The sequence below is a fragment of the Syngnathoides biaculeatus genome, chromosome 12 (assembly GCF_019802595.1).
Source record: "Syngnathoides biaculeatus isolate LvHL_M chromosome 12, ASM1980259v1, whole genome shotgun sequence".
In the NCBI taxonomy this organism is placed as follows: Eukaryota; Metazoa; Chordata; class Actinopteri; order Syngnathiformes; family Syngnathidae; genus Syngnathoides; species Syngnathoides biaculeatus.
Window position 1 is genome coordinate 30,453,311 of NC_084651.1, and position 14,700 is coordinate 30,468,010.

Below are 14,700 nucleotides of genomic sequence, written 5' to 3' on the forward strand. Positions count from 1 at the left end.
GAAGGTGCTACATTGTGTCTTTGTGGATCTAGAGAAAGCGTATGACAGAGTACCAAGAGAGGAACTGTGGTACTGCATGCGTAAGTCTGGTGTGGCAGAGAAGTATGTTAAAATAGTACAGGACATGTATGATGGCAGCAGAACAATGGTGAGGTGTGCCTTAGGTGTGACAGAGGAATTTAAGGTGGAGGTGGGACTGCATCAGGGATCAGCTCTGAGCCCCTTCCTGTTTGCAGTGGTAATGGATAGGCTGACAGACTGGAATCCCCTTGGACCATGATGTTCGCAGATGATATTGTGATATGCAGTGAAAGCAGGGAGCATGCAGAGGAACAATTAGAAAGATGGAGATATGCACTGGAAAGGAGAGGAATGAAGATTAGCCGAAGTAAAACAGAATATATGTGCGTGAATGAGAAAAGTGGAGGGGGAAGAGTGAGGCTACAGGGAGAAGAGATAGCGAGGGTGGAGGACTTCAAATACTTGGGGTCAACAATACAGAGCAATGGAGAGTGTGGTCAGGAAGTGAAGAAACGGGTCCAAGCAGGTTGGAACAGCTGGCGAAAGGTGTCTGGTGTGTTATGTGACTGAAGAGTCTCTGCTCGGATGAAGGGCAAAGTTTACAAAACAGTGGTGAGGCCGGCCATTATGTACGGATTAGAGACGGTGGCACTGAAGAAACAACAGGAAGCTGAACTGGAGGGGGCAGAAATTAAGATGTTGAGGTTCTCGCTCGGAGTGACCAGGTTGGATCGGATTAGAAATGAGCTCATTAGAGGGACAGCCAAAGCTGGATGTTTTGGAGACAAGATTCGAGCGAGAAGACCTCGATGGTTTGGACATGTTCAAAGGCGAGAGAGTGAGTATATTGTTAGAAGGATGCTGAGGATGGAGCTCACAGGCAAAAGAGCGAGAGGAAGACCAAAGAGAACGTTTATGGATGTGGTGAGGGAAGACATGAGGGCAGTTGGGGTTAGAGAGGAAGATGCAGGAGATAGGCTAAGATGGCAAAAGATGACACGCTGTGGCGACCCCTAACGGGACAAGCCGAAAGGAAAATAATAATAAGAAGACAAGATGCAGAGCACCCCATTTTCTGTAATTAGAGATGAAAGTAGACTTTCGTGAAAATTCCTGAAAATACAAATGTGAGCGCTAAGGGCGTCCAGGGGCGTGCCCCCGCCCCCTGGGAAATTTTTGAAAAACTGGATGGCTGCGGTGCATTCTGGCGATATCTGTGAACAAAATTCAGACAAAAATTTAAAATAAAATTTCTGACCAAACAAAATGGGCAGAAGTTCCCCAAGGGCAAAGTCCAGATTTTTTTGTCCACATCCCTCTATCACTGGATAGCACAAAATCACATTTGCCATTAAAATTTTAAAATATGCCATCTTATCTTAAGACAAATGAATGAAGTGAACTATTCAGTAAAGACATCTAAAATTGTCCTTTTCCCCACATTATACAAATTATTGTATAAATATAGAAGATACACGAAAATATATCCTAGAATTTCTACACCGTACAGAAAGACGTTAAAGAAGTTGATCTGTAGTAACTACTATTAACGCTTAAGTCTCAAACTTGTTACGTCGCTTTTTACTGATACACTCGACCACATTGCTCTCACTATCTTAGATACAGATCGAGTAATACTAATACTATAATATGAGTTGCCTTGAATATTTTGATTATATATATATATATATATATATATATATATATATATATATACACACACACACACACACCACACACACACACTAACATTTGAAAAATGTACAGGTGTGGGCTGTCATGCTCGCAGTTAAGTGTGTGATTAGGGATGGCCTTCAAATAACTTACTGGATTAATATAACATAACTGTAAATTAAAAATAAAATAAACAAATCCATAACTAAAATAGAAAAAAATTTAAAATTCCAAAATGATAATTTCCAATTTCAACTGATATTAGTAGAACATGATATATAAAACAGTATTTAAAATTTTTCATCAATAAAAATTCTTGATCTTACAAACTTCATCTGAAGAAAAGTTAAATGCAGTGGCCTGTCAAGAAAGGTGGATGATAGTCTAACGATATTTTTTTTTTTTTATGCCATCACACTGCCTCGCGATCGACGCAATGAGCACCCCTGGTTTAACTGAATTTTCTTTGACATGGCTCATGATGTTGTTGACTTTCGACGTAAATGCGCTTGCATTATGTGAAGCAGTTCTGAACATGCACTTTCGCCGTACATGCTCAGTACGGTTAACATGCATTTTCTGTTTCTGGCTAAATATCGGTTATTTAGGAGCATGCTTGTTTGGTTAACGTTTATGAAATAAACACGTAAATAAATGTCAAGACCACACAAAATAAGCGACTTCTTGAGAGATTGCGATGGGAGGGGCGTTACTGTTATTCGTGTTAGTGCCTTAACATGGCTACGCTCGTGAAACCAAAACAACGAACTCAAACGCATGTTCATTCAATGTTGTCAACTAATATCCGGATTAATTTTAGGCAATTTTTCCTCAATTTTCCGGAGCAATTTTCAGGAAAATTAAAAAAATCTGGAATTCCGGGAATATCCAGAGGACTTTCATCACTGTAATTTTTCCTCTATAATGCACTTTTTTCAGCAAAAATTGTCAAGTGTGCATTTTACATAGGCATAGAGGTAAATGGGAAAAACACTATAAAAAGTATGCCACCATCGAGTGAATCTGATAAAGCATTCCAAAAAGCCACCGCCACCCAGAGGTTACCACCACTTCTCCATCCATCAATTTTCTCAGCCACTTATCCTCACAAGGGTTGCGGGAGTACTGGAGCCTATCCCAGCTGTCAACTTGCAGGAGGCGCTGTGCACCTTGAACTGGTTGCCAGCCAATCGGAAGGCATATGGAGATAAACACTCACAATCACACCTAGGGGCTATTTAGAGTGTCCAATTACTGTCACAAGTTTTTGGGATGTTGGAGGATACCGGAGTGCCCAGAAAAAACCCATGCAGGCACGGGGAGAACATGCAAACCGCAGTTTACACTTTCATTTCAGTCTGACAGAGACGTATGACGGCATATACAGTGAAGAAATTAAGTATAAGTACATTTGACCTCTGTATTGCAAACAAAGGCGACTGTACCAAATATTAACATTGGTTTTCTTCGGTGTTCAAATACTTATTTGCAGCTGTATCACACAAATCATTTAAAAAAAATCATGCATTGTAATTTCTGGATATTTCTTTTTAGATTATCTCTCTCAGATTAGACATGCACCTATGATGAAAATTTCAGACCCCTCCATGATTTCTAAGTTGGCGAACTTGCAATATAGCAGGGTGTTCAAATACTTATTTCTTCACTGTATACTTTAAATTTGCATTGGATTATTTTTTTCGTTTTTCTTTGCGCACAATGCAGAATATCTGCGAAGAGATTGTATCAGCGGTGGACAATTTCGCACCCACGCAGTTTAGAAGGACCACTGGGTGACGTCTTTTTTTTTTTGCCACGCCGTCCCATGACAAAGACTGCCTCGCGATTGACAATGGCGATCGCCGCATTGAGCACCCCTGCAATATACTATTGCTGGAAAATAAAGAAAGTAAAATGTCAGGAAAAGCCAAGTGAAATACCAGAACTTAATTTTACTTCATTAACACTTTCAATGCTTTGATACATTTTTGTTTGAATGATTCATTTGGTGTAGCATGAAAAACTAAATATTGGTTGTTTACAATTTGTCCTCCAAAAAAGTAAGAACCAAATTTCTCCATCAAATTAGAAGTTGAGATACATTAGATGTTGTAATTCTGTTTGCATTTTAAGCAATTTTGTGGCAATTATATTAACTGATCATTGAATGTTAAATCTGTGTTCTTTGAATGAACTGTACACTCCAGGAATAAGGATTTCTGATGTCTTTATTTAACAGCATATAGATAGCAAACAAACCTCTGCGAGTAGGATCCTTCTGAAGGCATTGGCAATAGCTGCATCGATTCTCAACATATCAAACTCCATCAAGTTCTCAGTCAGCTGTCCAATATCAATTCTGAAGCTCTGTAAACATGTTAACATGAAATTACTAAAGTATACTCAGTCAGCCAAACTCCAAAAATATTATTTTGCGTGTGTTCTCCTAGATCAAAACATAATGCTAGAGACACTTCTCCCATCGCTGATCTCAAAATCTTACAAGATCACAAGTGATCTCACAATACTGAAGAAAAAGAAACACTTCCACCTTTCTACTGATATCTCACAAATGTTACTGTAGCCAGGACTTTGCAAAATGGCGGTTTCCTAAAAAAACGACTTGCTTTGGAAAATACTTCCTGCGATGTGGGAAACCCACTTTTATACAAAAATAAATAAATAAATTTGACATCTGTTAAGAAATGTTTGTTTGGGTCATTTCCTTTTGTTGAATCAGGGTGCTTACTGTAATCTAGCGTAATGTTCGGTGGTATCCATTGTTGAAAGCTTACAGTAAATCTATATCTTCTGTAAGGGTGCAGAGGGGAAACATTTTCAACTTCAAGATAACGTGGTACCACGGGAGAAAATGACCGTTTGCATTTGGACAGACTAGTCTAATGTTACAACATAAATCAAGTCAAACTAAATCACAATCTCACACTTATTATAGTTAGATACTGAAACATTACCTGTGTTATATCCCAGAAATTTTTTCAGTGTAACTGAATTTCATTTAACATGGCTCATGATGTTGATGACTTTCGACGTAAATGCGCTCAGAGTACGTAAAGAAGCTTGGAACATGTGCTTTTGGCATAACTTCCGAACATGCTCAGTACGGTTAACTTGCATTTCCTGTTTGCAGATGAATACTGATTGTTTCGGAGCAGGCTTCTTTTATTACCAACATTTATGAAATAATCCCGTAAATGTCAAGACCAACGTTCCCTCTAATGTTTTACGTGTCTGAGCAAACACACTAAGCCCGTGAGCGCCCCCTTTGACCAATCTGAGCAACATTAGAAGTATGCCCTGTGGTCAGATCTGTGTCATCCATTGAAGTTACATGGCCCATTCAAAGATTCAGATTATAGCATTTATATTCCCATCAGAATAATTTTAAGAACAATTTTGTGTTTTTGCAAACTTACAATGAAAATGTAAAACAAAAAAATATATTGCTAACTAAACCAAGGCAACCATGAACTATAAATTTGAAAGGTCGCTTGCAACTTTGTTTCATTTTTTTTAACCCCACAATGATACCACTGTCTGTTTTTCTTGGTTCAAAACTGAATTACTGCTTACAGAATAACATCAGCAATGCATGTTGAAAGCTGAATGATGCTCCCAAACAATTTTAACGTTGATGTAATGATCCCTCCTATATTTAAAATACAGGATTAGCTATTTTTGCACTGTATTGTCTGTGCTTTCATCTCCGATAAGGCTGTGCCAAGGTGGAATTTTAACATTATACACAATCTTCAGGCTTCAGACCAGACTTTTTTTTTACTCAAAAAGAAAAAATTTCATCCAGTTTCACCACTATTTCTTCTATTATTCACATATCCCAGCATTTGTTAAAGCAACACCACTTTTTTTTTAACTTTTACCATTATTATCGAGAGTAAACACAAGCAGCATGTATAACTCTTTGTGCTATGTTGCCCAGACTGTGTTGCTAACTAGAGCACTTGGTGTTGGACAGTGTTTGTAATAATGAGTGTACCCCTTTAAAAGCCAGAAGGGGCGGAGTCAGGTAAACTAGCAGGAGACCATGTGCTTCCGTGTTGGGAAAAAAAAAAAAAAAAAAAAAAAAAAAAAAAAGATGTCAGGCTGTGGTTCACTGCGCTGGATCGGTTTTCATGTGCACTGAGAATGTGCGACAAGTATGCAATTGCATTGGTCAAGACTACACAAAATAAGTGACGTCTTTCAATATATATGTATTTCTACTTGTGACAAATTTTACGAGTGTGATTTTTCGTGCTCAACTGTGCAGATTTGCAAGTGCGATGGTGCTCGTCAAATCACAGTGACTGGAACATGTGGCTCAACTTTTCAACAGGAATGCTCGTCTGTATTCTCATGAGTTCTTATCAGATAATATCCCTGTCAGTCCTAACCCTCTTTATTCATTTCATTGGGGCAGGTGGAATACCCACAAGGGCACAAGGAGAACATGCAAACTTCACATAAACTGGGGCCAGGATTTGTACCCTGTTCCTCAGAACTGTGGTGACATAAACATCATTGTTAAATAAGCCCAGGTCAAGACTAACATGTTATAATTTTAATACATTTCGACCAACTGGAGCAATCAGAGAATATTTTTGGTAAAAATAGAAAAAAAACCTTTTGGAAGGTCTGCATATCCCAAGTGTCATCATAGCCAGGGTAGTTTCCAGGGAAATCAGTTGTATGGACCTAAAATAAAAAAAAATAAAATAAAAAAATTAAAGCATGAGTAAAACATCCATCTATCCCAAGGGTCGGGAACATATGGCTTGCAAGCCATACCTGGCTCTTTTGGTGGTTGCATATGGCTCGCAGAACCCTCATAACGACATACTGTGCATGTGATTTCTGTCATGCGGGCAACACAAATGATGCAGAGAAGGTTTGTCCTAATGGGGTCGCTGTAGTTTGGAGTGGCAGGCAATGCAAATGACGCAGACACAGTTTGTCCTCGTGGGGTTGCCGTAGTTTCGTGTGGATGTCGACGTCCACAGGCTTCAGGTTGAACGCCGATCGTGTCGGAACAACTAATTATGGAAACGCTTTTGATAAAAGGTCAGTCCCCCCCAATAAATAAATAAAAAAAAAAGAGCACCACCAAGTTTTCCACAAGAATGCACAGCCTTTGTGGAGAGGGTTCTGCTGCGTCTACATTCACATATGTCAAATATGCCAAAGCATTGATCCTCGATTTTGCCAACGTCACATAAAAACAGGATAATCAAACGAATAAAAGACGTCTTTGTCAGGAAGAACCGTTCACCATTGTACCATCATGATGGCAAATCAAATTCAATTACATTCACGATAAACGGACTGAAGTCTCAACACCTGCATGAAGCTTAATCTAACGACATATGTAGCACCAGAAGTTGCATTAATTATCAGTACTTTTGTCATCATTGGTTAGCAACATCATCATCTTCTTCTTCTTTTTTTCCTTTCGGCTTGTCGCGTTAACGGTCGCCACAGAATGTCATCTAAGATGAACGTGTATTTGTTTGGCACAGTTCTACGCCAGATGCACTTTCTGACACAACCCCTCTGCATTTAGCCGGGGAGAGACGCTTACAGCACCTGGTACTTCCAAGCGGTCTACCATTCAAATACTAACCAGGGCAAAACCCGCTCTCAGCGTAGCATGACCATAAGCTTAGCAACATCATACATTTAAAAGAATTCAGAGACTTATACTCTAAAACTGTTGGTCCTACATAAATGCACAAATACACCTGAACTTATTATTATTTTTTTTTTTTTAAATAGCTGGGTTGCAGGTAATGTCACGCTTGTTCATCCGGGGACTTGACCACCATTGTTGCAGACAAGCAGTCAGCTGTCCATCGTCGTCATGCCAGATTTTTGTTGAGTCTACGGATGTGGAAATCACGAAAACAGAGACACTGGGAAGTGATTTTTCCATGTTCCAAAGATTAGATTGCATGAAGGAGAAGATACAATGGATTTATTGAAAAACCGCCAAACAAGTGGCTTGCAAATATATGACGTGCAGATCTGAACGAAGCTCAAGTACACAAGGCAAATGGTTATTTGAAAGTCTGTTCTGAACATTTTGTAAGCGGTAAGCATGTGTATTTCTAGTATGCAGCTATCCTACTTCAGGGAATTATTTCAGATCCTTCGAAAGGACGTCGTTGTGGAGAGTATACCGATCAATATCTTCACAAAGTTTGATCATCTGTACATAAGCTTTGACGTACTCATCAAGTGAATTGACCCCTCCGTAGAAATTGCGTCATCCGCGTCGCTGACCAATCGTAGGACAGAGATCTGTATAAACCACGCCCCTTTTTGGACCCGCAGTTTCCTCAGACAACGTTGTATGGTCCAGTATAGCTTTTGTTAGCGTTCTATTGCGTATTTGGGTTCTTTAACAATAGATATGGTTAAGAGGTGTAGTCACGGACTTTATAATAGTTGACGACAGGTATCCTGAAAGGGTAGTTGGTGGAGTTCAATGCGTACCCTTTCCAAAACCGAAGACCCAGTACGAAAAATTTCTTCGATGGATCAAACTTTGTGGAAGACAGCATGATCAACTGAATCCATCTAAAATCAACCGGAACAGAAGACCGAGTACGAAAAATGTCTTTGATGGATAAAACTTTGTGGAAGACCGCATGATCAACTGAATCCATCAACCGGAACAGATATGTTTGCACGACGGTAAGCCCCATATTTGATTTTCAATACATGTCTCATATAAATGAATTAGCAGTTCTTCGCTTGCATAACATAGCTAAGTGTGAATGATTGACACACTTGATCTGTGTTGAGCGATATTTTGCGATGAGCTGACTGCACAAACGTGTCTCTGTTCGGCGCTCCAGAGCTAAGCTAAACCGGACTTTGTTTGTTTGCACGAAGGTATGCCCTGTATTTGATTTTCAATACATGTCTCATATAAATGAATTCGCAGTTCTTCGCTTGCATAACATAGCTAAGTGTGAATGATTGACACACTTGATCTGTGTTGAGCGATATTTTGCGATGATCTGACTGCACAAATGTGTCTCTGTTCGGCTCTCCAGAGCTAAGCTAAACCGGACTTTGTTTGTTTGCACGAAGGTATGCCCTGTATTTGATTTTTCAATACATGTCTCATATCAATGAATTAGCAGTTCTTCGCTTGCATAACATAGCTACGTGTGAATGATTGACACACTTGATCTGTGTTGAGCGATATTTTGCGATGATCTGACTGCACGAACGTGTCCGCCGCTTGCACATGGGTCTGTGGATGCTGCCATGATGAGGTCAGCGATTTTCACGTGATTGCAACCCAAGGATACTGTATGGCTCTTTTGAAATTACATTTTAAAATATTTGGCCTTTAAGGCTCTCTCTGTCGAAAAGGTTCCCAACCCCTGACCTATCCATTTTCCGAGCCACTTATCCTCACAAGTGTCGCAGGAGTGCTGGAGCCTATCCCAGTTATCTTCGGGCAGGAGGCAGGGTACACCCTGAACTGGTTACCACCCAATCACAGGGCACACAGAGACAACAGTCACACTCACCATTGCACCTATGAGCAATTTAGAGTATCCAATGAATCCATGTCTATGGGAGGAAACCATATTGCCTGGAGAAAACCAATACAGGCGCGCGGAGAACATGCAAAACATGCAGTCCACTGCGCTGATGCTGTTAATTTGTCTAAGATTAGTATTTATTTTTTCCCTAAGATAGCTCGCAAATGCTTAGATGCTGTTCGCAAAAATACAAACCAATAGAAGACTAAAACGCTGGTTAGGTCATCAGCAAATGTATGCGCAAGCGGCAGCGTAGGGTTATAGACAAGTATTGTGGGATTCTGAGCCACTTATCCTCACAAGTGTCGCAGGAGTGCTGGAGCCTATCCCAGTTATCTTCGGGCAGGAGGCAGGGTACACCCTGAACTGGTTACCACCCATCACAGGGCACACAGAGACAACAGTCACACTCACCATTGCACCTATGAGCAATTTAGAGTATCCAATGAATCCATGTCTATGGGAGGAAACCATATTGCCTGGAGAAAACCAATACAGGCGCGCGGAGAACATGCAAAACATGCAGTCCACTGCGCTGATGCTGTTAATTGTCTAAGATTAGTATTTATTTTTTCCCTAAGATAGCTCGCAAATGCTTAGATGCTGTTCGCAAAAATACAAACCAATAGAAGACTAAAACGCTGGTTAGGTCATCAGCAAATGTATGCGCAAGCGGCAGCGTAGGGTTATAGACAAGTATTGTGGGATTCTGAGTTAAAAAAAGAAGAAGAAGAAGAAAACGTTTGGCTAAACACGTCAATCTACACTTGCTTTAGAGTATTGTACCAGCATTTTATGTTTTCACCTAATTGGGAAAATAGATGTTGATTTTTTTTCCAAAACGTTGAAACAAGACCAAGTGATGGGGGAAAAAATATTACTTACATTTCTCACACAAAACTCTTCTAAAATGATTCGGCCACGAACTTCTTCCACATTTATTCTCTTGTCCGACATTTTTTTTTCTTCTTCTTCTTCTTCTTCTTCTTCTTCTTCTTCTTCTTCTTCTTCTTCTTCTTCTTCTTCTTCTTCTTCTTCTTCTTCTTTCTTCTTCTTCTTCTTCTTCTCTTCTTCTTCTTCTTTTCCAGTGTTTTATGTTGAAGAAACCTCTAAGTGCATTACTGCTGATTACTGGTTTGGAATGTTGATCATATATGTCTTCTAAAACAGTGGTTCCCAAACATTTTTTGTAGCGCCCCTCTTTGATGAAATTGTTTTTACCAAAATCAGGCGAGTGTACCACTACAGTACCATCAGTAAGTTCTTCTCACTTATTTTTCTCTCAAATCTGTATAACTATCTTCCTTTCCCGCCCCCCAATTTTTGTTTCATGAGCTCTCCCTGCGCCGTTTTTTTAAAACTAACACCAACACTTATATATGAGGGGTGGCAATAAATTTTTGCAAGAGGCTACAGGACAGACCAGAATTATGTCAGAGAGCCGCACCATTTATCACTAGAAGTTAATTCTAAATTGTGTCCCATTGTAAAATTGATTTAATTCTATATTTTGATTTGCGGCGGGATGGTGCAAGTGGTGGAAAGCATTGGGCTCACAGTTCTGAGGATCGGGTTCGATACCAGCCCTCCTTGTGTGAAGTTTGCATGTTCTCCGGGCACTCCGGTTTCCTCCCACATCCCCAAAACATGCAACATTAATTAGACACTCTGAATTGCCCGTAGGTGTGATTGTGAGGGCGACTGTTCGTCTGTATGTGCTTAACGATTGGCTGTCAACCATCGACCTAAAAATAAAAAAAAATAACTGGATATCTAGCGGTGTGTCAATTGGTTGAAGACAGTTAGCCGCCATCTTGGTACTCCCAGGACATGTGGAGGACACTGTTTACAGGTTGGATTATGACGGGTTTTTTCTCACAATTTTGCATGTAGAATTAAAACTGGTCGTGTAAACTTGACATTTTTTCATTTCTGGTAGCATGAAAGATTTTTAAGTCGATTTGGTAAGACAAAAAAGGCTAAGTGCAAAGGAAAAACATATCACACCGTGACTACCAAGAAACTTTGGATATTACCTAGGGCTCAATTTCCGTGAGATGTTAACTTTTCCCAAACTACGCATTGAAGCACTATATGAAATATAAGCATTCCATCAACGAGTGCGGACCAAACCTCTGACAGATATATATTGATTAAGCCAGGGGGCTCCAGGAACTGAATATCCACACACTTTCAGCACTTCACAGCAGGTAGAGAGTATACAGGAAAACTCCAGATGCTAATCCCGTGTGTCAGTATTATCATATGTGAGTGTCAGGGGGCTGACTATACTGTGTTTCTGGCAAATGACCTCTGTGAGGCAGCATAAGACAACAGCTGTAGAAATGGATCCTCCAACACTAGATACTGTTCTCATATGACTGAAATACTGTTAAGCAGGACATTAAACACGAACCATTTAATCATTCACTGAGACCAAGAACAGGTCTAAATGGGGTTTGAGCCAAAACTATCCCCAAGTTACTGGCAGATCACATTTTTCAAGCCACAATTCAGATTTCATGGAAATTATCGGTTTCAGTAGCCTGTTGTTATTGTCGACAGAAAAACATGGAACTGAAAATACAGTAAACCCTGCATAACTTGACAATGTATAAGCTGACATATACCGTACATCAACATTAAAAGTGAGGTCCCAGTCTCCAATAATACTACTGAAAAGGTTACGTGTAAGTCAACATTTCCCTAAGTTGACACAAAAGTTGTGGTCCTAAACTGTCAATTTATGCAGAGTTTACTCTATGTTTCCTGGCCAGATGTCGAGATTTTTCAGAAGTGAACAGAAAAAGAAAAAAAGTTACCTTCTAAAAGTAAAATCTGGAGGCTTGCTGGCACTCAGTCCAACATATCTGGAATTTAACTTCAAAACATACCAGTAAGATCAGCTTTAAGGGACATCAATGTATGTTTTATTTAGAAATATATCTCCACAGACATTTAGTTCCAAGTGTTAACACTGAATATGTAAATACATATTCACAGCCACGAAATTGGCGATGAACGTAGGTCGGCATGGTTGTTTTGGGAGTATCAAGATGGCAGATATCTGCTTCCAGTGACTTCAAGTATGATGGCCAATCCATCCAGTATTTATTTATTTTATTTTTTTTAGATCAGTGCTGGCAACCAGTTCAGGGTGTACCCTTGCTTTCTCCTCCCAGAACGTGGTCAGCCCACCAACCCTAATGGCGGCTAACACGCATTTTCTGTTACATTCTGAGAGAAGGATTACGTCGTCGGACACAGACGGAGCTTTTTATCAATACTGCTGCTTTCGGATAAGTACACGGACACCACACTGCATCCCTGGAACATTCACTGGAAATAACATTTGTATGAGTTTGGAGACTCTACGTCGTTTGGCTAGTTAGCTCGTATTACACGCTACTAAACTCTCTTTGTAATTCTATTTTGTTATTGTTTTGTCTTGTATTCTGTGTGATTAAATTGTCTGTCTAATTGATTTGTTACATTTTGCTGGTTTGACCAATGGGATTTATTCTAAATTATCATGTAGCATATGCTATAAACTGTGAGACAAATTAGTCCCCCACCCAACTATTTTTTTTTTTTAAATGGCTCTATACACATCTGCCTGTCAAACAGGTACTTTCTCACCGGTACAAGAGGTAAAGATACTCTACTCCGCTGCTGTAGCTGTCTGCAAATTACTTCTGCCTTTTTCTTCGACCTAAAACCCTCAAGAGATTTTTCGTGGTGGTAGATGAAAAACATCAATACACAGCAACATTCTGACATGCTGTGAACAAATGAATGGGTCCATTCCGGCTGATTCTTTTTTTTGGTTAACAATGTACTAAAAAATTATGTTTTAGGTTTCAGTGGCACTTTAAACATATACTATGCCTATAACAGGAACAGAAAAAATGAACAGGGAATTTTTTTGAGGTCATCCAGTCAGTAAATCAACAGAAAGTCTTTCAGGTGACTGGGCAACTATACCTCCCTTCTTGACTTACTTTTCACCAGACATTCAGTAACTGCAACAGTCTTTCTTACTGTCCTGGATTCTCCTGCTGGCCCTGCAGTGTCTGACTCAACAACCTTATCACTGCTGAGAACAACATCCTCCACATCCAGCAAAGTGTCCTCCATCGTTCGAGTGCGACCTTGCTGCACAGTGTCAGTCTGCTGGCTCTTCATATCCTTTTGCATGTGCGCCAGAATCTGATCTACATGTCTGTGACCACACTACCATCACCCACTTCAACTTTATACAACACTGGCCCCATCCGTCACCAACACAATAAGGCCCAGGATCCACTTGGGCCCAAAACTAAAGTTACGGGTCAGCACTGCGTCCGTGACCTCAGAACTCTGTTTTCTTGCTTTTGAGTGAAGACTATTTTACTTTTATTGCACTTTCATTATTTGCTTAAGTATGACCTCATACATTTAATCAACAGATAAAGTGTTGTCCATTTCCTAATCAGGATGTGTGTCCTTGATCTTTGTACGCAGAAAACCGTCTGGTGCCTACCTCCTCTCCCAGGCATTGCCGTGGAGACGAACGACACCAGATAATAAGCAGAAAGTTACCATCCTGGCCCAGAACCAGACTGTGGGGGGAAAGCCACTTTTACCATGGACCCACACATATAAAAACCTTGTGATACCGGGCAGCTTTTGTCCTCCTCTTTGGGCTATCCTGCCAGAAGAAACACGTCTCATATGCGGCAGATACCTAGATAGGACCCGGACATCTGTATTGCACATTCTTTTGTAAAAAATCCATTTGCTGTTAACTTTTTCTAATCATTGGTCGTATCTTCCTCGATTCGTGAACACGCGTAGGGTCCAAACTCGCAAATCCCTACATGAGTCATGATCTCTGGACTGTCATTCCTGCTTCTTTAACACTCTCCTGTTCAGATCTGGATGGATGAGGTCCAGTGTACAATGTAACTTCCTTCCAAGAAGTAGTTCTTACAGTGATAGACCTGTTGTAGTCTGCGGTGTGACTCTGTAGCAAAATAACACCCTTGCTCCCTTATCTGCAAAAGTGCCCTCCTTGCATTTCAGACCATCCTTAAAATATCTATACCGCCCTCTCTGCAAACCCGTGACTGGAGGCATGGTGAGGTGCAGAGGTCACGTGGCGGATGCCATTCCTGCTCAAAAATCCCTTGAACTCTCTGCTAACTAAACAAGTTCCATTGCCTGACACCAACAACCCTCCTAGTCCTTCTTCTTCTTCTTTTCCTTTGGGCTTGTCCTGTTAGGGGTCGCCACAGCATGTCATCTTTTTCCATCTAAGCCTATCTCCTGCATCTTCCGCTCTTAACACCCACTGTCCTCATGTTTTCCCTCACATCCATCAACATTGTCTTTGGTCTGCCTCTCGCTCTTTCACCTGGGAGCTCCATCCTCAGAACCCTTCTAC

At 40.3% G+C, this 14,700-nt stretch overlaps 1 protein-coding gene and 1 long non-coding RNA gene across 8 annotated transcripts in view; one reads left to right on the forward strand and one right to left on the reverse strand.

Annotated features, from left to right (window-relative positions):
• Positions 1–11,482, reverse strand: part of polr1c (RNA polymerase I and III subunit C) — a 50,824-nt gene extending 39,342 nt beyond the window's left edge. For 3 of the 6 annotated variants that reach the window (XM_061836848.1, XM_061836846.1, XM_061836842.1), the window contains exons 1-3: positions 10,161–10,312; positions 6,340–6,411; positions 3,955–4,062 (exon numbers count right to left, since the gene is read on the reverse strand). In XM_061836848.1, the coding sequence (XP_061692832.1) occupies positions 3,955–4,062; positions 6,340–6,411; positions 10,161–10,232 (252 nt within the window). In that variant the 5' untranslated portion in view covers positions 10,233–10,312. Of the gene's footprint in view, positions 1–3,954; positions 4,063–6,339; positions 6,412–6,504; positions 6,750–10,160; positions 10,313–11,311 lie in introns of those variants that run through there. The other 3 variants (XM_061836847.1, XM_061836844.1, XM_061836845.1) reach the window with 3 other exon arrangements.
• The window catches only part of LOC133509627 (uncharacterized), a 44,797-nt gene continuing 40,460 nt past the window's right edge, over positions 10,364–14,700 (forward strand). Inside the window, exon 1 of one of the 2 annotated variants that reach the window (XR_009797403.1) lies at positions 10,364–10,531. This is a non-coding gene — a long non-coding RNA (uncharacterized LOC133509627). Of the gene's footprint in view, positions 10,532–10,551; positions 11,128–14,700 lie in introns of those variants that run through there. The other variant, XR_009797404.1, reaches the window with a different exon arrangement.